Source organism: Mus caroli, unplaced genomic scaffold (genome assembly GCF_978045245.1).
Source record: "Mus caroli unplaced genomic scaffold, Mus_caroli_1 scaffold_18, whole genome shotgun sequence".
Lineage (NCBI taxonomy): Eukaryota > Metazoa > Chordata > Mammalia > Rodentia > Muridae > Mus > Mus caroli.
This window is the reverse complement of record NW_028227273.1, coordinates 87232759-87256512: the sequence shown is the minus strand read 5'-3', so window position 1 is coordinate 87256512 and position 23754 is coordinate 87232759. Positions and strand designations below refer to the sequence as shown.

At 44.4% G+C, this 23754-nt stretch overlaps 1 protein-coding gene across 4 annotated transcripts in view; it reads left to right on the top strand.

Moving 5' to 3' along the window:
• Positions 1-23754, top strand: part of Fndc1 (fibronectin type III domain containing 1) — an 88617-nt gene that overhangs the window by 44266 nt on the left and 20597 nt on the right. For all 4 annotated transcript variants that reach the window (XM_029471661.2, XM_029471659.2, XM_021149094.2 and 1 more), the window contains 7 exons: positions 1739-1926; positions 3289-3396; positions 6286-6474; positions 8039-10453; positions 12081-12190; positions 15367-15478; positions 16406-16855. In XM_029471661.2, coding sequence (XP_029327521.1) covers positions 1739-1926; positions 3289-3396; positions 6286-6474; positions 8039-10453; positions 12081-12190; positions 15367-15478; positions 16406-16855 — 3572 coding nt within the window. The remainder of the gene's footprint in view (positions 1-1738; positions 1927-3288; positions 3397-6285; positions 6475-8038; positions 10454-12080; positions 12191-15366; positions 15479-16405; positions 16856-23754) is intronic.

Below are 23754 nucleotides of genomic sequence, written 5' to 3'. Positions count from 1 at the left end.
TGCTTCTCAGTAGACATTAGCTGGTCTCTGAAGTATGTCAGCTTCTCTTTGGTTGTGTATAATAAAGAGCACCTTCTTTTCCTTTAGCTCATGATGTTGTCCTGTTCTGTTTTTTTTTTATACCATTTGTAGTAAGAACAGACAAAAAAATTAACCAGTCTTATCATGTTAGAATAATCTTTTATGTGAGTTTTATGGTTTTCTACATTGTATAAAGACTGGTGAATATAAATTTAAAATGGTTTTTGTGTGTGTGTGTGTTCAAAGACTTGATAATTTATACAACGAAGAAAAAGCCAAAGGTTGGTGGCCTGGTTATTATGAATTAAGTTTCAAACTTAGCTACAGCAGGAAGCAGAGCATACTGGGAAGTAAAAGAAATATAGTGCTCAGATTGTAAAAGTGTATCAAGTGCGATCTTTAATAGGTACAGGGCAGGCTTTCTGTTTGCTGGTAGAATGTCACACGTTTTTACCTAAGGGCTCAGAAGAGGTGTCTCTCATCCACATACCCTCCCCCAACAGGAAGTGGTCCTGATTGCCTCTGGGCTTTGGCTTCCAATATCTTAGGAGAAACGAGAGGAAGCTAGACTCTCCTCAGAAGAACTGCTTTGTTCATAGTTGTGCCATATCTTCAACTGATGTCTTCTCCTGATTTACTACATATAATGAATAACATATGTGTGCATGTGCGTGTGTGTACACATGTACATGTGCACACAGAAGCCAGGGGTCAACATTAAATGTTGTTCCTCAGGCATCCTCTGTCTTATTTTATTTATGGTCTCGAGAGCATCTCTTGCTGGCCTGAAACTTGCCAAGCAGGCTGGGCTGGCTGGCTGGCAGGCCTCAGGAATCCCTGTCTCTCCTCTTGAGACCTAGCATTACAAACATATACCACCATGCCGATTTTTAACATCTTTTTAATGAATCAGAAGAGTCTTATTCATATACTGATCTTATACTTCATCTTGCAAGTACTGTGTAACTAAACTCCCTTGAAATCCCCAATAGAACATTTTTAATGCCTCAAACACTTTTTACTGGGAAGAAGCCATGAGGAAAAGCTGTATTAACAGGGGTCCAGTCTTCAGGGTTTGCTGCTCCTCAAATGTCATGCTGTCCAGGGTCTTAAAGAGTCTATACTTTGGTATTTCTCTCCCAGTGGATCATACTGGAGTCTTCTCTCAGCCACTCTGTCCTGCTCCATTTCTGTCCTCTCTAGAGGATGTTCTATTTCATGGCAGTAAGTCTACACAAGGCCACCTGTTTCCTGTTCTCCTGAGTCTGTAGAACAGGTCCAGCTAAGCAGGAAATGAGGATTTTGGCTTTGTGTGCATGTGTATGAGAGACAGGCAGAGAGAGAACCAGTTCTCATCACATTCTTCAGCTGGTCTGCACACACACATCACTGAGAAATTAGGTGTTTGTAAATTCTGACCACCCCTCCTTTACCTTTCTGTTTGTCATCTCTGGTCTTTGGAACACTGGGGCATTTTTAGTCTTGGACAGAAACACACTCTATTTCTTGGCCCGTTTTTTACACACACTTGCCAGGACCCTGGCTTCAGATTCTTAGAGTCAATGACATCGTTGAAAGTTTAGATTTTTCTCCTCAAATCTCCCTGCTTGCTTTTAAGAATGACCACTTACAGGGAAAGATGATCAGCGATGACTCTGGAAGTCAACTGCGAAGACTCAGGCCCTCCAGATGACTGTCATGTTGCGTTCTCTCCTAGACAGTACACTGTGCGTTACCGAGAGAAGGGGGAGTCGGCCAGGTGGGATTACAAGCAAGTCTCTAACAGGCGTGTCCTGGTGGACAGCCTGATCCCAGACACCGTGTATGAATTCGCAGTCCGGATTTCACAAGGGGAACGAGATGGCAAGTGGAGTGCATCCATCTTCCAGAGAACGCCGGAATCGGGTTTGTGTCTGAAATGGCCTTGGGGTTTCAACTGAGGGTCACGCCTAAACTGACAGGTCAAGCAGTAAAATCTCACTATCTATAAGTCTTAGTAGTGCCCGGCAGTAGTGGTGCATGCCTTTAATCCCAGCACTTGGAGGCAGAGGCAGGTGGATTTCTGAGTTCAAGGCCAGCCTAGTCTACAGATTAAGTTCCAGGACAGCCAGTGCTACACAGAGAAACCCTGCCTCGAAAAACCAAATAATAACAACAACAATAATAATAGTCTCAGTCTTAGTAGTAGTGGAGTTTGTATGTATAGGTAGATGTAGAGTTTGGGTTTAGAAGTATTAAGTTGGTGGGGTGGGGGGAGGATGGTTAAGGAGCAGTTTTGCTTGGTTCATGCTTTATACTCTGACATTTGTTTTCCTACCAAAATGGTCTTCTGACATACCAAACCCTTCAAGTTCCAGGCTGTAGCATACATATGTTGCTACTATGGCCACAGATGTCCCTGGGTGGCTTAGTTTTTGTTGTATAATCTTCCCGAGAAGACCTCTTCTGTAGCCAAGGCTGTCATTCAGTAACAGCTAGAACCACACCTTTGTAAGTTGCACTAGGTTGGATATGGCGGCGGATGGCTTTTATCTCAGCCTTTGGAACACAGAAGCAGGTGGATCTATGAGAGTCCAAGGCTAGCCTGGTTTACATATTGCCTTCTAGGCCAGCCAGGGCAATAGAGTGAGGCCCTATTAACAAAACAATAATAAAAGTTGTACTAAAGGATGTTGCAGATTTTGAACTTCTAATAGCACAATATTTATCTGGAAGAAAAAATTGGAATTCCTAAAAGCCTATTTCTAGATGTTTCTAAACTCGCTGCAGGGGCTGGTGCGAGCCACAAAAGTCACCTTACAAAAAGCTAGTGTAGAACCACCTCTTGTGTGTCACCAACACAAACACACCATCTCTTCAGTAGACAGTGTATGAGGGGCCTGTCGGAGGTCATGTGTGTCACCAACACAAACACACCATCTCTTCAGTAGACAGTGTCTGAGGGGCCTGTCAGAGGTCATGTGTGTCATCAACACAAACACACCATCTCTTCAGTAGACAGTGTCTGAGGGGCCTGTCGGAGGTCATGTGTGTCACCAACACAAACACACCATCTCTTCAGTAGACAGTGTCTGAGGGGCCTGTCGGAGGTCATGTGTGTCATCAACACAAACACACCATCTCTTCAGTAGACAGTGTCTGTGGGGCCTGTCAGAGGTCATGTGTGTCACCAACACAAACACACCATCTCTTCAGTAGACAGTGTCTGCGGGGCCTGTCAGAGGTCATGAGAGCCTTTTGAAATGCTGATTCCCTGTCATCTTGTAGCTCCCACCACTGCACCTGAGAACCTGAGAGTCTGGCCAGTCAGTGGCAAGCCAACAGTTGTCACCGTATCCTGGGACACATTGCCAGAGTCTGAGGGGAAAGTGAAAGGTGGGTGTCTAATCCTTACCCTCTGAGTGGCCTTTCTGAGAAATGCTACTTTGGTGACTCTGATTGAAAAGCAGACTAAAGGCATGCATAGTGAATCAAACAAGATGCTAATGAGGTGCTAACCAGGTGACACGAAGGTGGACATTATCTGAGAGCGAGGCAGTCACCTGCCAGTTATTCTTGCCATCCCCCTGTAGGCACTATTGTCAGGCACGCTGGAGTTATTTTTAACTGCACCGTGTGCTATTATAACTTTTATACCCCGTGCTAATTCTGGAGCTATTCTGCCTGTGAGATCCTGAAAAGAGAAGTCGGCAGGGGTCTGTCGGGACCATAAAGATCTTTAATGAGACTGTAAATGCTTTTAATGGGACAAAAAAACCTTACGTCATGATTCCAGAACACGGATTTGTTCCCTAAAGTTCAGCCTGTATTGATTCATTTGAGCCAAGGAAAGGATAAAAAATAGAAAAGAAAAAGGATTTCTGGAACTTTAAAAGAATAAAAATAGAAAGAGATATGTACAGGTTGAAAGTCTGTTGGGGCTGCTAAATAAACACTTAATCTTTTCATTTCAACAGTTTCAGGAATCCAGACATTTTCCTGTTGGATTTTACCTGGCTTTGCCCACCAGTGTATCCCCATGGTAGGAGAGAAGGGATCTTTATTTAGAGAAAGGAATCTTTTTATTGTCATTAGGTTTGGGGGAGGCAAATTTAAGTCCTGTACACCCAAAAACTATGAACACTTTGCTTAAGCTTGGAGAAACACAGACTGCCATTTCCAGTCTCCTGTGAGAATTTTCCTGGTGGGATCTATTGAATGGTTCAGTTTTTTGCATTCAACTGTGAGTTAATTTGGCTCACAGGTAGTGTGTCTTTTCATAGGACAATGGGCTTCAGCAAGATGACTGGCATGGCATTTTCTGTACTTAATTTTTTTTTCATTTTTCAGAAAGAATGCATGACCCCCTCCCCCACAGTAATAAGTAAAGAAACAGAAATGTATTTAGCTGGCCCCTTTAAGTCTTGATTTTTGCACCATAAGCACCCACCCCCTGTGTATTAAGACTGCAGTGCTGGAAGGAAGGACCTCTCAAAAGGGAATAGAGACACCTATTTGCCTGGTTAAATTTCCAGTCTCTGAAAATGGCAGGGACTGTTCATCTAGTGAATTTATCTCCATGCTATATGGACTCATCCTCTTTCTGGCCCACCTCTTAGTTTGAATCTAATGCTGAAGGTCACACAGGTCACCAGCTAAATATCGCCAGAAATAATGAGAGCTACTGAGGTCTTTGTTTAAAGATTTATTTACTTTATGTATGTGAGTACACTGTTTCTGTCTTCAGAAGACATCAGATGTCTTCTGGCATCAGATCTCATTACAGATGGTTGTGAGCCACCATGTGGTTGCTGGGAATTGAACTCAGGACCTCTGGAAGAGCCCTCAGTGCTCTTAACCGCTGAGCCATCTCTCAGTCCCTGAGTTCTTATAAATGGAAGATTTACATAGCTTAGTTTCCATATGGGTATGATTGTGAGATTAAAATTCATAATTAATGGGGGGGTGTTTTCTAAGTCAAAGAAACATAAAGCATAGTAATAAGGTGCACATATTGATATGGTTAAATATTTCTGCAGATGTACTTCATCCATTATGCAATAGTAATGGCAAGATTGTGTAGCATGGGATCCCAAAACTAAGAATATTTCTGCTCACCTTAAATGACTAGGCCTATGAGCAAAGAGAGCTGTACTTCCCAGCAGGTGATTCAAAGGCACTTCTGCCTGAAAGATTTCTTTATTTAGTGCACCTTTTAAAGCTTAGAACTTAGGGAAAGGGAGGACTCCCCACCCCATACTCATCTAATTGCTTGATTTTTTTCTGTAATTCAATTTTTTTCCCTGAGGCCATCCTCATATCAACTTAGTAAGATTTTTGAATCTTAAATTTATTGAGAGAATAGGCAAGGATAGTTAGTTGTTGACTATTAAAGTCCCACTGTTGCATACATACATATATATATATGTATATGTGTGTGTATGTGTGTGTGTGTGTGTGTGTGTGTGTGTATTTCTAAATATATAGGTACAACTTGCTTGGTACTGAGCACTTGGGAGAGGTAGGAAGGGGGATAAGGAGAGGAGGAAATGATGTACTTATGTTTCAGAAAAAAAATAGAGAACAAGCTTAAAATATAAATAAATGTAAAAATTCACATGTAATAAAAGAAACAGTTCCTTATACTCGGCTGTTTGTGGTTTTCAAATGCCAAAGTCATTATGTGATTACAGACAAGCCGACAAAGGATGGAAGCATTAGGAACTGCGCTGCTCTATCAGTGAGTCTTGACAGTTTTAATTACTGTGAACTATTCGTCTCAGCATAGGGCGGTTTCTAATTCTTATGAAAGTGAAGTTATATGCAAAACATGGCATTCAGTCACTCCACGTGATAAATGAAACTTGAGGTGAGCGGTTTATTCAGAACCAGTTCCTGGGAGTCAGCACTTTTGGGGTCCCTTGGTTTCTTACATTAGGGTATATTAAGGTCAGCATAGAAAATTTTTAAATAAGTGCAAAAACAAACAAACACTAGTGTAAACATATTTGGTCAGTTTTATAAAGATAACCGCTCACCCCCTGTGTGTGCTCCATTTGCTTAAAATAGCAATTGTCAGCCTGGAACTTAACTCTCAGAGACTCTAGTGAGTGCGAGCTCGCCTTGTGCCCTGTTCTGCTGCAGCTGTTGGGCAGGTGTGCATCGCTGGGGTGTCAGTGTCAGCAGTGTATGTCTTAACTCATCCTGTGTGTACGATCCATCTGTTTGCTGGGTACAGAAAGATTTTCATCTTCTTCCTTCCAACCATCTGCCAAATCATTTCAGAATACATTCTTTCATATGCCCCGGCTCTCAAACCATTTGGAGCAAAGTCCCTCACCTTCTCTGGACACACTACTTCTGCCCTCGTGGATGGTCTGCAGCCTGGGGAACGCTATCTGTTCAAAATCCGGGCCACAAACAGGAGAGGCCCGGGGCCACACTCCAAAGCCTTCATTGTCGCTATACCAACAAGTAAGCATCGTGCGTGCACTCATGCTTTGCCCCCACCCCCGGCCCCACGCCTGCTATTTGTTTTGTGTTTCTTTGAATCATGCTTCTGGATTTAGAAATGCTCAGTTGATGGTTCTATAGGCCCGAGTTTGCACAGTAATTTTCAAGATATTCTGTAGACCCCTTGGAAATCAATTTTCCAAAGATTAAAATAGTACTCCTGATTGGTATTAATAATTATTTACAGTTTTATCAACATGCCAATTATATGATTACTTTGATTTTAGTATTTAATTTGGGGCTTAGGAAGAAAATATATAAACACTTTTGAAAGGCTAATTTGACATTTTAGTTGTTAGCCCCTGCTCCAATCATTGAAAGGTGTTCACTTTGTTCTCTGTTATTTTGGAATGCCACATTATTCAGAATACTTTCAACTGTCTGGTTTGTCTGATCAGTATTAAAACCAACCAACTGATGATGATCCAGAGATGGGGTGGACTGTGTGTGGACCATGCTTCTTTTATTGCTTCCACATTTATTTTGGATATGCACAGCTCTCGCCTTCACTGTCTGCTGTGAAGGCCCACAGTTTCATGTTGGAAGACACTGGAAAAGATGTTTGTACCCTCTAGAGCCTCCTGTTACTATATAAATAGCCTTCCAATACAATGTCTCTTCCCTCAATCAGTTCTGCTCCCACAACAGAATGAATGACAGGATATGTTTAAGATACTATTTTGCCGACTGGAGGCTCTGTTTTCAAGCCTTATTTGGGGGATACAAATGTACCCGTTTTGAAAGAAACTTTAAGGGGGGGCAGGGATTCTTTGTGGCGCTTCAGAGTTTAAAGGTTGGTGCTCACTCCAGTCACCTGCACGTTCCATATACTATTCTAACTTTGAGTGTTGGTCACTGGGTAAGAGCAGCCATCCTACACATTGGCAATGTACCGACAGTTTGTTTAAGAAAGCCCCACTTAGGATTTTGCATTTACAAAACCAGTGACTCATAGACATTCCTTAGTATTTTGGGGTTGGTTCCAATCCCACCAAGGATGCTACCTCTGCAGATGCTCTTTTTTATGAAGTTGGCATAGACCCCGCCCCGACATTTCCTCACACACTTTAAATCGCCCTTAGCTTACTTACACACCAGTGCAGTAGAAATGCAAGTGCTGTTTAAACACTGTGTTCTTTAGGGGGAAAATGAGTATATACATGGTCAGTACAGACATCCCCCTCCCCAAATGTTTTCTAGGCAAGATTGGCTGAACCTGTAGCTGCAGACTCCATGGATACAGAGGGCTGACTGTATCTAAGCACTCATTCCAGAATTTCTTCAAATGAGAAACTGAGACATTCAGTTTCTGATTCAAGTCCTGATTCAATCCACACATATGTTCTAGAAGTTTATAGTAAAATATAACTTTTAAAAAAGAATGTTGTAATTGGGAATGTGAATCTCTAAGGACTTAAAAGTGATCAATTGTCATGAGCAATTTGGAACACATCCACATTGGATGGTGGTTACTCTTAATCTCTGACGTCCATCCTTTAATGTGCTACAACCTTTGATGTTTCAGCCAGTTCTACTGAGGCCAGTGCCCAGCCAGATGGGAGAGACAGCAGCAGGAAACCTGAGAAACTGCAGCAGCCTTCTTCCCCAGCTCCCAAAGTTGCCGCTTCCTCAAAACACACGCCGTCAGCCAAAAATGTCAAGGATGCTCTCTCAGACTTGAACAAAATCCGAACTAATGGTGTGGTACCTGGAAAAACCCAGCTTCACTCTAAAATGGGAGAGCTGGATCCGCAGTCTACAGAAGTCACTGGCGAGGAGGAACTGGATTCCCTTGAAGATCCTCGTTCATCACGGTTGGAGACCCTAAACCAGAAGCAACCCTTGAGGGTACCAAGTAGATCTGGTCATGGGGTTCTGGCTCCTGGTAGGACTCCAGCCAGGACTGGCCTGCCAGTGCTGCCCCGCAAGGAAGTGATGGATAGGCGTGGCCCCTCATTAGACCCCCATCTTCGTCCAAGGGTTGAACCTTCAGCTTCTTCAGCCTACCACCAGCTCAGCTCTATAGACAATGATTCTGTGGACCAAAATGAATATGATCAAGCAGTATCCCCTGACCCTAAAGCTGCCTCTTCCTTGTCATCTCCCAAGAATCCAGCCAGGTCCAGGCCAACTTCCGTCCCTAGCCGCCATGCGGCTTCTAACATGCTCAGAGACAAAAGCCGGATGCACCCGGGTACAAAGGCATCATCATTATCTGCATCGAGCCAGTCCCATTCTTCCACCAGCGAGGAAGATTCCAGCGCTGCAGCCCAACCCCGGAGACATTTCCTACGGCAGGGAGGATCCTCTCGACCCGCACTTTCTAGGGATCGCCAGGATGCCCATGCCTCTGGTTCCAGTACACCTTCCCAAACTGTCAGCTCTTCTCATCCCTCTGCCCTGACAGAGGGCTCTGAGGAAGAGGACACTTCTGATGGTGGGGCGGATATTGACAGAGCTGCAGGAGACACCAGAAGGCGAGCTGAGGCCACTGCTCAGATCCAACAGACCCGGCCTGCCTTGGGACACTTTAGTTTGATACGGAATAAGCCCTTCCCTGCCCACAGCAGAAATCCAAACAGGTTCCCCAAACTCCGCGGACCAAGGCTTCAGCCCTCTAGGTCTCCCCAGTCTACCTCAGCCTCGAAAGTCCTCACCAGGGCTCCTTCGCTGCCAGCATCCCACACTAGGCCTGGCTCTGATGTTTATGGAGACGGTGAGGATGAAGAGCCACTTCCAGCCACCGTGGTCAACGATCGTACACCTTCCTCTTCCAGTCACCCAATCTCTGGGGGCTCAGACACTCTGAGAAGAGGCTCCCAGAGAGGGGCCAGCTTGTACGGGAAGGAACCCATCCCAGAAAACTCCAAAGCTGCTGGAGCGGATGTACATCCAGGAGGCAAATCCCCTCTGTCCTCCAAGGCTCAGGGCTTTCAACTGAGCACAGATGAGGGTGCTCCTCAAACACCCCCATCATCCACCAGCCGCCAGCTGTCCCCTGCTAGACATCCAGCATCGAGATCACAGCCCTCCCCTGGGTCCACTGTTCCCAGAAGAATGGCACCAGGTCGCAGCTCAGAGCTCTCTAGTTCTCAGAGCAAGGATAGGTCACTTTCCCAGCCCAAGTTGTCTCTTGCTCACACAGGGCCTGACCGCCCACACGCAGCAAACTCCCGTGGGGTGCTCCCCTCGGCTCCCCAGAATCAGAATGAGGGTTCCCAGAGCAGCTACGAGGACAACAGCACTGAAATTGAAGGCCCAGACCCTCGGGCTCCCACTCACACCGCTCACGCCAAGGATACCACCCCATCCATTCTCAAACCTCAGGAGAAGGGCTCCCAGCCAGGGAACAGTGGCAACCGACCTCAGCCCAGCCATTCAGGAGCCTCTGAGAGACCCATCCGGCCTGGCAGCACCCACCCACGGGTCCAGGTTCCTGGCAGGGCTGGGGTCCAGGCCACACCAGCAAAGAAGATCTCGCCTTCCAAGCATCCTCTGCCACCTGAATCTCAGCAATCAGTCTTCGCTGAGGAGGAAGAGGAAAATGAAGGGACTTTAAAAGGCAAGGAAGACTCTCTGTCTACCTCAGTTAAAAAGTGGCCTTCTTCCTCCTCCCCCCGGAACAACAAATATGCAGACAGGAACCTTGACAGAGACAAGGCTGCCATTGGGCAACTTGTGCAGGAAGAAAACAGCATTCCTGGAAGGCGATCACCAGGCAGCCCCCCAATAGCCTCACATCCACCTACCTGGTACCAGCCTAGAAACCCTTCCACTGCAAGTCCCAGCGCAAGCACGCACTCCTGGCCAAGGTATACCACCCGGGCCCCTTCCACCTACTCTTCCACGACACCAATGCTGTCTTTGCGGCAGCGGATGCAGCGTAGGTTCCGGACGCCTGTCTCACGCCAGCCTCCACCGAGACCAGTGCTTACATCAGGTAACTGGTTCTTGCCTTCTGCAACACAACGTTTTATATTTCTTTTTAAAAAGTGCTTAGTGTTTGTCATAATTTCTGAAAGTGTTTTTTTTTGTTTGCTTGTTTTTAGTCCATTCTGTGTTACTAAGCACCCACCATAACCAGGCATGGACAGTATGCCGACTTCCTTGTTCAGTTGTATGTGGGGGTAGGGGATAGCTTACACTGTGGCCTCTGCTTTTCTGATGAGTTTGACCCTCAGAGACCAGAGCTACCGGCTTCAAGTCACATCACTGGGAGATGTCTGAGCTATAGTTGAATTCCTAACATGAAACCCACTCTCCCATCACCCTCCAAACTGCCCCTTTAGCTGTAAAAATGGCTTATAGCCAGATCATATCTTTAGTTTTCCACTTGGCAGAATAACTTAAGGAATTAATAGTAATAATATGTGTACGCATGTGTGAATATACATATGTATGTATACATGTATATATGTATATATATTTCATATACGTACATGTGAATATATATAGTGATTTGTCTTCTGCTTGTTCCATACGTAATATGGATATGTATGTACTGGTTATTCACATATTTAAGGAACCAACAGTAATAACATATGTGCATATGTGCATGTGTATATATGTGCATGTGTGTATATGTGTGTATGCACCTTGCACTTATCTTGCATATTGCTGGTGTTTCTTAGAACATCTTCAACAAATGCTTTAGAATCTGGTGGTACTGGCTGATTGATTGATTCATTGATCCATTCAAGACAGTGCCTCACTCTGTATTCCAGACTATATATAGCTCAAGCTGCCCTCAAACTTAAGACAGTTCTCTTGCTTTAGCCCCTCGAGTGCTAAGACTGCATCCTGAATCACCGTACCCGGCAGCATTTGTCACTCTGCTTGATGCATGGTTTTTCCACTTTGACTTTTTTAAGCGATGACTGCATTAATAGATGCCATGCTCAGCAGTCGCTTGCATGTAGCAGAACCCAGCACATGCTTGCTCTCCAAGGGAAGCGGTTAGGTAAGTCTGACCAGCAGTGTTGTCAGAAACCCTACCCCTTCCTCCTGAAGTGAGGCTGGACCACAGAGACTCCCAGGTGAGGACAAAAGCCAACTGTCCCACAGAAGAACCCATAAGGGACAACTCAGTAAATACGTCTCAAATTGTGCTGTGGAGCCCAGCATGCTGTGAGAACACCACATGGCTTCTCAACCACTGAGACCTGGGATGGGAGTCAGCTGGAATGAGCTGTCCTGTTTGATGAATTTTAAACTACATCAGAGTTTATCTTCATCATTCCAGTGCCTTCCCATTCTTCCAATGTCCATGTGAAAATGAAACTAGACCTACTAAGATCTTCACTTCATGTCCTAGGATACTTATGAGGCACATTCTCCATCTCTCAGCACTGTCAGACTGTCATGTGACTATCCTGTAGACATTACTGTCATGTAGAAGTCACATTGTAAGTTTATTATCTAGCACATAGATGCTATTGGTTGAAATTCTGTTTTGTGTTTGTTGGAAATGAAGTGTTTGCACTTACAGTGTGATGAAGTCAATAGTCCAGAGTGGTTTAATTTACCAGGAACTTATTTTTTTTTCTTCTCTTTTCTTTGCTGTGTAGGTTATAACGGAAGGGCAAATGTTGGCGAGAACAACATTCCAATACCTCCTGGTAGTATTGGAAAACCAAACGGTCAGAGAATTATCAATGGTCCTCAAGGAACAAAGTGGGTAGGGTAAACTTTGTTACGCACTCTTGGTGTTCCTGGTGGGAAGAGAAAACCGTGGATACTGTGTGCCAAAAATCAAGCAGTCTGCTACTCCCCTCCCCTCCCCCCTCTTCCCCTCTCCTCTCTCCTCCCTTCCTCTGTCTCCCCTCCCTTCTTCTCCCTTCTCTCCCCTGCTCTCCTCTTCTCCTCTCCCTCCTATCTTCTCCTCTCCTTTCCCCTCCCTTCCCCTGTCTCCCCTCCCCTGTGCTCCCCTCCCCTCACATTTTCTCTTCCTCCTCCCCTCCTCCCCGCTCCCCTATCTTATCGATAAACTCTTAGTGTGTCCCAGCTGGCCACAAAAGCGATCTCCTCCTGATCCACAGCCTCTCTGGCACTGGATTCATAGATATGAACCAGGATCTCATCCCATCCATCTAAGAATTTCATAGCTTAAGAAAGAGGAAAAGGCACATGTTTCTACTTGGTAAACTGAGGCAGCAAATGTGATGGCTGCTCCACAATAGAAACTTTCTCTTTTCTTCATCTTTAGTTTTAACTACCTGTGTACAGGGTACTTGAATATAGTTACTTTCAATGTCTAGAAAGTCTTTGGTTCTCCCAAGTAACTAACTTGTTCATTGAAGCTGAAGAGTGAGGCTTGGGCTTGGGAAACCTCACAGTGAGGTTTTTCTATTTGTCTTGACTGACAGGAAAATAAGATGAATGTGTGGCCCCAGCACAGCAGTTACCTGAAGCCTATAGAATCTTTTTTTACATTCTTCTTTGTATTTAATTTTTATTTTTAGCTTAGTGTATAATTAGCTATTATATGTTGTAGTCACTAGCTTTTCTACCTCGCCTCTTCGTTCCCAGAATAACAACTCTGAGACTTAATTATTTATGAATAAATGCTTTGGCTTATTCTCTGACTAGCTTGTAACTTATCTAACTCATTTATTCTATTCTATGCCTTCCACATGCTTAGTTACATGCCCTCAGCTTCATGCAGCCAACTTCATCCAACTTCCTCAGAGCCTGAAGCAAATGCCTCTTGACTCTTTCCCAGAATCCCATCTCTCTCTGTGCTGGAAGTCCCACCTTCTATTTCCTGCCTCAGCTCATTGGCCAGTCAGCTTTTTATTGACAAGTGATGCTTCCACACAGTGCACAAGAGATCCTCTCTGTAATGTGTATTTTCCATTAGTTGTTTCAATTCATTTATAAAAGAAATAGTAAACCAAGAACAAAAACTCTAAATCAGATAGATCATTTTATCAGATAATCTTTTGAATCTCACCGATATCTGATTAAAATTGAAAATGTGCCATGGTACTTTTTGTTTAGACAAAGAATATGCTAAATTCCTGCCTGGAGCTAAAATAAATATTTAGGAGATTTTTGTGGGTTCAGTGCAGAGAATAGAAAACAATATTCAAGGCCTGGAATTATTCTTTGAAAGAATAAAAAAAAAACTCACTGTAGAATTACCAGTCAAGATTTCTATTTACAATGAAAAGGTTTAAAAAATAAACTGAGAGTCTCTGATTTTTTTTTTGTCATATATTATCTAAAGATGAGATCTATGCAGATCAAAACAGAATTTACTTTATAAATCTCTCTGAATTGAAAAGGCTTCCTTGTCTGGCCTCAGTGGGAGAGGATGGGCCTAACCCTCCAGAGACTTGATGTGCTAGGGTCTGGGGACACCCCCAGGGCCCCACCCTCTCAGAGGAGAAGGAGAGGGAGGGATGGGTGTAGGGTCTCTGTGAGGGGGAGGGCAGCATTTGGTATGTGAAAAAATTAATTAATTAAAAAAAGAAAAAGAGAAAAGGTCTTGACAACAACATTTCCTAGCCAAAATGCTGAGAGGTGATTGGAGCTGATTTTGAAAGTAGGATCTATAATAAATGCCTCACTTGGTTTGCTGTTAAAACAGGACTTCTTTCGTAGTATGGTTATGTAGAGACAGGGTTTCAGATGTTCCTGAGTGTGGGATCACTGTAAGCCTCAGGCCAATGTGTATCCGAAAAGTCACTAATGGATGTGGACTGTTAGTCCAGAACCACACTTAAGGGACTGACTCATGTCAGGGAAGACATGAGCTCTTTCTCAGAGGGAAAAGAATGAATTTTCAAGTTTTATAATTTCTTGGAATAGGATGTTTCTCTATGCATTCTATATTTTATACTATTTCCACAAGTTAAAAAGTAGTTCAATAATCAAAATTTAATTTATTTTTAACATAAATAACACAATTAAAACATTTCATATTTTTAAGCAACTGTGATATCTATCAATCCTTAAAGTAGTTTAGAAAGACAAGGAAAGGAAACAAATGTTCTTTGCTCCAAACTGGTTCTTAGGAGTGACCCCCTTGGTGGCCATTTGGGTGATATGTCAGGAGTGACCCCCTTGGTGGCCATTTGGGTGATATGTCAGGAGTGACCCCCTTGGTGACCGTTTGGGTGATATGTCAGGAGTGACCCCCTTGGTGGCCGTTTGGGTGATATGTCAGGAGTGACCCCCTTGGTGGCCGTTTGGGTGATATGTCAGGAGTGACCCCCTTGGTGGCCGTTTGGGTGATATGTCAAGAGTGACCCCCTTGGTGGCTGTTTGGGTGATATGTCAAGAGTGACCCCCTTGGTGGCCGTTTGGGTGATATGTCAGGAGTGACCCCCTTGGTGGCCGTTTGGTTGATATGTTTTCAGAACACGTGTTTCTGACAGTTTCAAGCTTGTGTACAAAATGCAGTTTTTTCTAAGTAATCAGTCCTGTTGCCTGGGTATGCATCAATTTAGATCAATATATATGAGATTCCTATCTTCCTCTATTGGTGGCTGATGGGTCATTATTTACTTAAGCTCTTCTGTCTGTTGATGGATCCTTGGGTTGGTTCCTGGTTTTGACATCAGATATGATATACTTAACTGGGAAAAATACTTTGAATGTCTTTTGCATATTTGATAAGCAAAAAAGTGTATGAACTATGTAGGTAAGCCATGTGATATAGTGAAAGCAGTCCAATATGAGATACTACTGTGCTTAATGATGCAGGCCTTGCACAGCTTAGCGACAAGAGTGTTCCCCTCTCATGCCCGAGCTTCTTCCCGTGGCTGCTCACATGTCTGCACACATAGTTAGAGATGTGAACATTTTGAGGGATCCCTGGCACATCTTTCCATCCATGTCTTGGTTTAGGTTGTAGACCTGGATCGCGGCTTGGTGTTGAATGCAGAAGGGCGGTACCTGCAAGACTCACATGGTAACCCTCTCCGGGTGAGGCTCGGGGGAGATGGTCGCACCATCGTGGGTGAGTGAGACTGCTTCCTAGGAACCAAAGCCGAATGAGCTGTGCAATAGGTTTGGTCCTCACCAGGCCCCTCCTTTCTAATGGTTGCCAGTGGCTCTGCCCCTGTCAGCCATGTGGGAAGAAGGTCCCCAAAGGGACCAGAACACAGCATTTGCCTCGTGGTTTTAATCACCCTATTTCCTTAGAATCCTCTCCTAGAAATGTATAATCTAGTTTGTTCCCAAGCTTAGCCATTTGGAGCACAGGCCAGAAAACTACAGCCCACAGATCAACTCCTGTGCATCCTGTCTTTGCAAGGCCTGTGAGCCCAGAATAGTTCTTAAAAATGATTCTTCCCCTATTGCACAAGAACAATGACTGTCCTGTGACATGTGGTAAACTCATATGAAATTCACATTTCAGCATACATACATACCACACACACACACAGGCGTTATTGGAACATGGGAGCATTTATTTCGGTAGCCCATTGATTCTGTATTGTTTATGCACTGTCTAGTGTATGTTTTGCCCTACAAGGGCTGAGTTGAACAGCTCCATCTGCCCTGTAAAGTTTAAAATACATACTCGCTGGCCTTTGGTGAGAAATGTTTGCTGTTCCTGGCCCAACCTAACATGTGTTCTCCTCTAGAAGTTAAAATAAAGAGCAAAGAACCACTTCCCTTAGCAGACACGGAGTTTTCTCTGGTAATGGCACATCCTGACATGAGAGTTTCTATGGTTCTATAAAGGGGTGGGGGGATGATGGACGATGTCCTAAACCCATCTATTCTAGATAGCAGCCGATACTACCACCTCAGACACATACATCACCAGTTACTCCTCTGCCATTTGCTGGTTAAAGCATAGGCATACGTCAGCTTTGAGAAGACAGGAGTGACCTCTAGAGTGACCTCGCTACATATATCTCCCTTGGTTTTCTTTCAGATCTGGGAGGAACCCCTATGGTGAGTCCTGATGGCCTCCCTCTCTTTGGGCAGGGGAGACATGGCAAACCTGTGGCCAGTGCCCAGGATAAACCCATCTTGAGTCTCGGAGGGAAGCCCTTAGTGGGCTTGGAGGTGATCAAAACCACCACCTACCCTCCTACCACAACCATGCTTCCACCTACAACAACCACCACTGTGCCGACCACTACAACCCGGCCGCCTACAACCACCACCACCACCACCCGCCGCACAACCACCCGCCGCACAACCACTACCAGGCATCCCACAACTACAATTCGAGCTACTCGAAGGACAACGACCACTACCACCACTCCAGAACCTACCACCCCTTCTCCTACTTGTCCCCCTGGGACCCTGGAACACCAGGATGAAGCCGGCAACCTTATAATGGGCTCAAATGGAATCCCAGAGTGCTACCCCGAGGAAGGTAACCAGCTTCGTTCTAATGTAGGCAACTTACTTACCTAATATACTGCAAGACAGAGATAAGTCTCAGAGCCAGACAGAAAAGGGTGAATGCTGTCTAGGGCAGAATGGCAGCCAAGCAGAGGCATCTTGAATCAAGGCTGTCAGATTCATTCAGTAAGAAATATGGCATGAAAAAAAAAAAGAAATATGGCGTGCGATATATCTATAAACACAGGTTATCATTAAAATTCAGGGTGTCTTTTGTTTATCTAACAACTGAAACAGTATTATTGGTTCAGGTTATGTTTCCCAAGGGATTCTACTGTGTATTTTTGGTATGTCTATGTGTATATACATGTGTGAGAAAGAGAGAATGAGAGAGTGAGAGAGTAAGAGATGGAGGGAGAGGGAGAGAGATAGAAGAATTGGTAGGTCACTTCTGAGATGGTGCGATTTAACAGGTCAGATGGGTTTCTGACTTGGTGGCTCATTAGATAACAGTCTCCCCATGAGCTCCAGGAAAGCTGTCAGTGCACTGGGCAGCAAAGCTCCCTGTGATCAGCTTTCCTTTTGGAGACAGCCAGTGTCAAGTGGTGAGGCTTCTCCTGAGAGTATGGAGTCTCCATCGGATAAAAACAGACAATGTCTCCCGCTTCACCACGCTTGATCCGGGCTCTCCAGTTACTCCTGACATCTGCCTGTCTTCCCACCGATGGTCCAGGTCACAGTAGAACGGTGTGCCATCATCCCATTCAGACTACTGTGGACAAAGCTCTGCCTCTGACACGCAGGAGACAGAGTCCCGCTAGGCTCCATAGGCTGTAAAGCCCGTGTATCTTAGTCTAACACAGGCTGAAGACCCTTCCTCTCAGGACGTATTTGCAAGGCTAGAACTCCTGCAGAGCATCACTGCGCATGACGAGCCCTGACGAACCTGACATTAACACTGTGTTCAGAATGAGGAGCCACTTCCAAGGAATTGCCTGCCTGGGAAGATGAAAAATTAATGGGAAAACTTGACATCTTAAAGGTCCACAGCAGAGAGCAAAGAGGTGCAGACCGAGGGGGCGAGAGAGTCACTGGCGAGAGAAGTCTTAGAATGACCACTCAGTGAGTACAACTCTGAATGTTTTTCTTCTTCTTTTTCTTTGTTTAACATGTGTTTGTTTGCTTGTTTACTGGGGTAAGAGATGTTGGGTATACACATGCCAGAGTATGCATATGGAGGTTGGAAGATAACCTGTGAGATTCAATTCTCTACCATGTGGGTTCCAGGGATGGAACTCTGGTCATTAAGCTTGGTGGCAAGTGCCTTTACCTGCCAAGCTGTCTCCCTGGTCCGGGATTTATTTTTGACTTTCTAGTAGTATTTGAGTGGCTTCTTCCTTCTACTTGCATTGACACGTTTGTTTCTGGAAGTAGAGATGTAACTAGGGCAGATAACCAACTTTTCCACAGATAACCAACTTTGTAACAGTTGGTTGTAAACAAAAGGGTTTGTAAGGCCAGGGTTTGATTTCCATCTCTGCTGTTTTGTACTTCTCTTGGGCTGAATCTTTTTTTTTTTTTAATATTTTTATTAGGTATTTTCCTCCTTTACATTTCCAATGCTATCCCAAAAGTCCCCCATACCCTCCCCCCCACTCCCCTACCCACCCACTCCCACTTTTTGGCCCTGCTATTCCCCTGTACTGGGGCATATAAAGTTTGCAAGTCCAATGGGCCTCTCTTTCCAGTGATGGCTGACTAGGCCATCTTTTGATACATATGCAGCTAGAGTCAAGAGCTCAGGGGTACTGGTTAGTTCATAATGTTGTTCCACCTATAGGGTTGCAGATCCCTTTAGCTCCTTGGGTACTTTCTCTAGCTCCTCCATTGGGGGCCCTGTGATCCATCCAATAGCTGACTGTGAGCATCCACTTCTGTGTTTGCTAGGCCCCAGCATAGTCTCACAAGAGAGAGCTATATCTGGGTCCTTTCAGCAAAATCTTGCTAGTGTGTGCAATGGTGTCAGCATATGGAAGCTGAATATGGGATGGATCCCCGGATATGGCAGTCTCTAGATGGTCCATCCTTTCGTCACAGCTCCAAATATTGTCTCTGTAACTCCTTCCATGGGTATTTTGTTCCCAATTTTAAGAAGGGGCAAAGTGTTCACACTTTGGTCTTCGTTCTTTTTGAGTTTCATGCGTTTAGCAAATTGTATCTTATATCTTGGGTATCCTAAGTTTCTGGGCTAATATCCACTTATCAGTGAGTACATATTGTGTGAGTTCCTTTGTGATTGGGTTACCTCACTCAGGATGATGCCCTCCAAGTCCATCCATTTGCCTAGGAATTTCATAAATTCATTCTTTTTAATAGCTGAGTAGTACTCCATTGTGTAGATGTACCACATTTTCTGTATCCATTCCTCTGTTGAGGGGCATCTGGGTTCTTTCCAGCTTCTGGCTATTATAAATAAGGCTGCTATGAACATAATGGAGCATGTGTCCTTCTTAATGGTTGGGACATCTTCTGGAGATGGTACCAGGAGAGGTATTGTGGAATCCTCTGGTATTACTATGTCCAATTTTCTGAGGAACCGCCAGACTGATTTCCAGAGTGGTTGTACAAGCTTGCAATCCCACCAACAATGGAGGAGTGTTCCTCTTTCTCCACATCCTCGCCAGCATCTGCTGTCACCTGAATTTTTGATCTTAGCCATTCTGACTGGTGTGAGGTGGAATCTCAGGGTTGTTTGGTCTTGGGCTGAATCTTAAAGGACCCCCAGCGAGGCCGTTCATTGACACTTTCCTACTGCAGACTTTAATTTGGCATCAAACCCAGTAGATTTCCTCAGCATTTCTTGTCAATGCTTTTTTTTCCCCTTCAACCACAATGCAGAGTGTTCATTTCACTTGTATCTCCTCTTCTGTCTCCTTGGTCCAGCCCAAAGGCTAATATACTTCTTGGCAGTATTTTGAAATCAAGAACAAATAAACACAGACTCTGGCACAAAATTAAATTTGGCTAGAGCGGCACATCTCTCCGCCATGTTTAACGGACTCTGAGTTAGCCTTAAAATCCTTCAGTGCACTCAGCATTCTCTATCAGCAATCCCTAAAACTCAAATGTCTTCTTTCTTGTTTTCATTACAATTGTAGTTACTTTGTATTTTAATTTAAAACCCTTTCACGGAGGTGTGGTTGATGTATACCGAGCTGTGGATATTTAATCTACAGTCTGAGGAGCTCAGGAATGAGACGATTCATAAACATATCCCAACATCAGGACCACAGACCCCACAGCACCCCTCAGAGTCCTCAGCTCCTCCCCCTCCCCCCAGTGCTTAGTCTTTTTCTCCCCCATTTTATGTCTTGGAGTTGTTGTTTTTCTCTGTGTCACTAGGCTGGTCCACTAGCTAACACCCATATGTTATTACTTTCTGAGTTTCTACAGTAGGTTCCAATGGCTTTCTGTCCACTTGCTTCCAGTTTAACATATCATTATCTACTATGACCAGGAACCAGCCACAGTGCCTGCCTCTTGTGTAGAAACTTAGTTGCAAAGATGGCTTGAGGTGTGAAAAGAGTCAGAGTGCTATAGAAAGCTTGCTCAGCAACTATGTAACACACATGAGTTCTTTGTCAGCTGAGCACCTTGTGATGGTATCAGTTGCAGAATGCTCCGTTAATATTGCAATGGCACTTAGAGAAGAGATGGTCCCAGTAAAGCCCCAGCATCAGGGGAGCAAGACCTGTTCCTGGTCTTCCCTACAGAACCACAGAAACTCCTGGGTCTCATCCATGCCCTAGTTGTGCTTTTCACCTTCCCATTCCCTTAACACAACCTCCTTTGTTGTGCTAAGTAGAGTTCAATCCTGAATAAGCACTTGCTGTGTATATACTGTGGCTCCCTCTGTCCTCAGTTAAAACTACCCAGACAGCATCCTGGCTGTGGCTCCCCTCAGCCCAGGAGCTGCAGTGTTCATTGCTACAGTAGTTCTGACTTGGAACCTGTACTGGTGGCAGTAAAAATATCAATGAGTGACCTTTCCAATCCTCTGTCCTCACCCTGCTTCAGCTGCCATTGGACAGTCCATTCCATTTGTAAAGTCCTGGTGTTTTGTTCCAGTGTTCCAGCTTTAAAAGCGTCTTTTCAAACGTGCAACTCTTGGCTCCTTTGGTTAAGTCATGTCTCCTCCTTTCCTTTGAAAATTGCTTCCAAGAATGTTCTAGTAATAACCATGGGCTACTTGGTCATGCCAGCAACTATGTTATTTATGGTTACTTCCTCATTTGTTATGGATGCTGTATGTTCCCGTAGCCATAGATTTACATTACATGCTTGTTTCCTGTGTATTATTGCATTTATTCCTCTCTCTTTACACACACACATGAGCAAACACACACACAAGTACATACATTTGCGTGCACGCACACACACACATACTCACATACACTAGGACCATGGTTTTAGTTTTTAGTTTTTAGTTTTAGCTAGAATTAGCTTCTCCTCTCAGTAATGGACCTCTGGAGCTGAGATAACAGACTCTTCCATGTCTCCAGTTTTTCAGGGTACCAGGTTATCTTTTCAGGCATCTAAATATCTTAAGATACAAGCATTCTGAGTTGTCTAACTGGGAAGTTAAAACCATTAATCTTTGTTTTCCAGGATCTAGACTGGAGGATTGCACATCTCTGGAAGTGCTTTGAGCCCACTGAACATTCAAGAATTTGTAACGTGACCTTGTTACATGTTGGAAAGATTACACATTCATCATTATAGAAGACAATTCCAGCCTGCCGTGTTCACCCTCCTGACAGAAAATACAAAGACAACGATTGGGATGTATTCCCAGTCGACACACCATACCATATGGGGATGTCCCTAATTTCCCAAGGCTGGAGTCAACTTCCTCCCTCCAAACTTTTATGGAGAACAAACTTTAAAAAAAAAAAAAAAGCTACTTTAATGTCTCTGGAGCTGAGGCCTTAATTCCGTGGAGACATCAAACATTCGTTCGTTCGTTTGTTTGTTTGTTTTGTTTTGTTATTTCTTTTACATGACTGTGGCTGGGAAGACTTGGCTATACCTCCATGCCTATGTCTGGAAGCCACTTTTATATGAATGTCAAAGTTTTGACATCGGATCTAGGTTGCCTTATAAGATACCCAGTTTTACATAGTTCCAGATGGTCTTGTACGGCAGTCAGGAGGTCATCCGTTCTGATGAAATGTGGCTCGCTACGTACAGATGATACACTTACTTGGAGAGAAGACTGTGGTAATTCTGAGAACAAATAAGTGACTTTATTTGCTTTTAGAAATGTGTTAAATGACTCTGTGAGATGTTCCCTTGTGCCAGAGGCCTTATGTTGGTCACCACAAGAGGTGATCTAAGTTGACAGGTAAAAAAATACATGTGACCTTCTGAAAGGTACCAGCTACCTCAGCATCTCAAGGAGTTTCGGTGAACATGGTATCCACAAAGGGAAACCTGCTTCTCCCTGTTCTGTTTCATCCGGGATATTAAAAATGTACATTTTTGTTCTTTTTTTAAACTTGGAGACATAATGGAAATGAAATAGACATGGTGAATAAGAAAGTCACACTGTGCTCCTAAAAACCCAACTGGCAGATGGGGCAGAGGGAGGTAGATCAGGAACCAATGGTAAGATATACCCAAACTTCAGGAACCATGAACCCCAAACAGACTTGAATTTGGTCAGGAGTTGCGCCATCTTGGCTTCAGGCTGTTGATGTTGCCCTGGCCTGTGGATAATAATATTATTTAATGATAACCATGCTTGGGATTTTTTGAAAAGATGACCATTTTCCCCCAAGGGTGGATGAACTGGAACTGGCCTTAGTAGCAATCACTATGAGCACAGGTTATCACCCTGGGATGATAATCCAGGATGCTGGTGCCCATCTAGGGCAGTCGAGGGTGGCTGTGCGTGTCCTGATGCTATGGGCTGGTGACAGCTGAGTACCCCTGCCTGCTGCCTTAGCAGCTGACTTCAGCATGTTAAGCTTGGTGTAATGTGTAATGCTTACTAAAAGCTCCAAGGGAACTGATAGGATTGTTACACAGAAACGTTGCTAGGTAAATTAGATGAGTGTCTTCTAACAGTTTAGAAAATGCCAGACGGATACATGTGGTTTCCGGGGAGATGGGAATTTAGATACTTGCTTTCCTTTGTTTCCCTATGGAATGTTGAGTCAGACAGCAAGGGTTCACAGATGGTTGGATTGGGTAGTTCAGCTCTGAAACATAGAGGTGCTGGAGTAGAAAGACATGTTCTCTGAGCCAAAGAGCCTGAAACTCCAGTTTTGTGTTCTGCCCCTGTGTGGCTTCAGGCCGTTACAAATCCTATAGAGCCCCAGTGTGGAACACAGAAGTGGGTGCGATAAACACTATTATCCCAAGGGTATGTTGTGAAGATTAGTAACTCACACAACATCCACTCAGAGCATCCAAAGTTCAGAAGGCATCCAGTAGCCACCTTCCTCATGCTATCCCCTCCGCCCTTCTCAAGAAGGCGTTGTGTCTAGAGAGTTCTGTATTGTGGCTGGCATGGGCTTCAGGTCATAAGGAGGAGGAGCTCCTCTGAGCTGTTTGGACAAAACTTCATTGGCTTCAAAGCTCATATGCAAGTCAAGGAATCTAGTCAGAAGCAATTTCCTGAGCCACAGTAAAAGGTCATTGGGAAGCAAAGACACTGGGAATGGTGACTTGAGACAATGAGTCTTTTAATTAGGTGGTAGGGCTGCAGAGAAGGCTCTCTGTAAAACCCTGAGCCTGCCATCTACTTACAAGTGGGGACAGTTTTAGGGCACAAAGGAATTGCAGGAAAGGACTCTCAATCCCCCTTAGAATTGGCTCACAGTCCCCTGTAGCTAGGGCTAACCACTGAGTCAGTCAATGTCATAT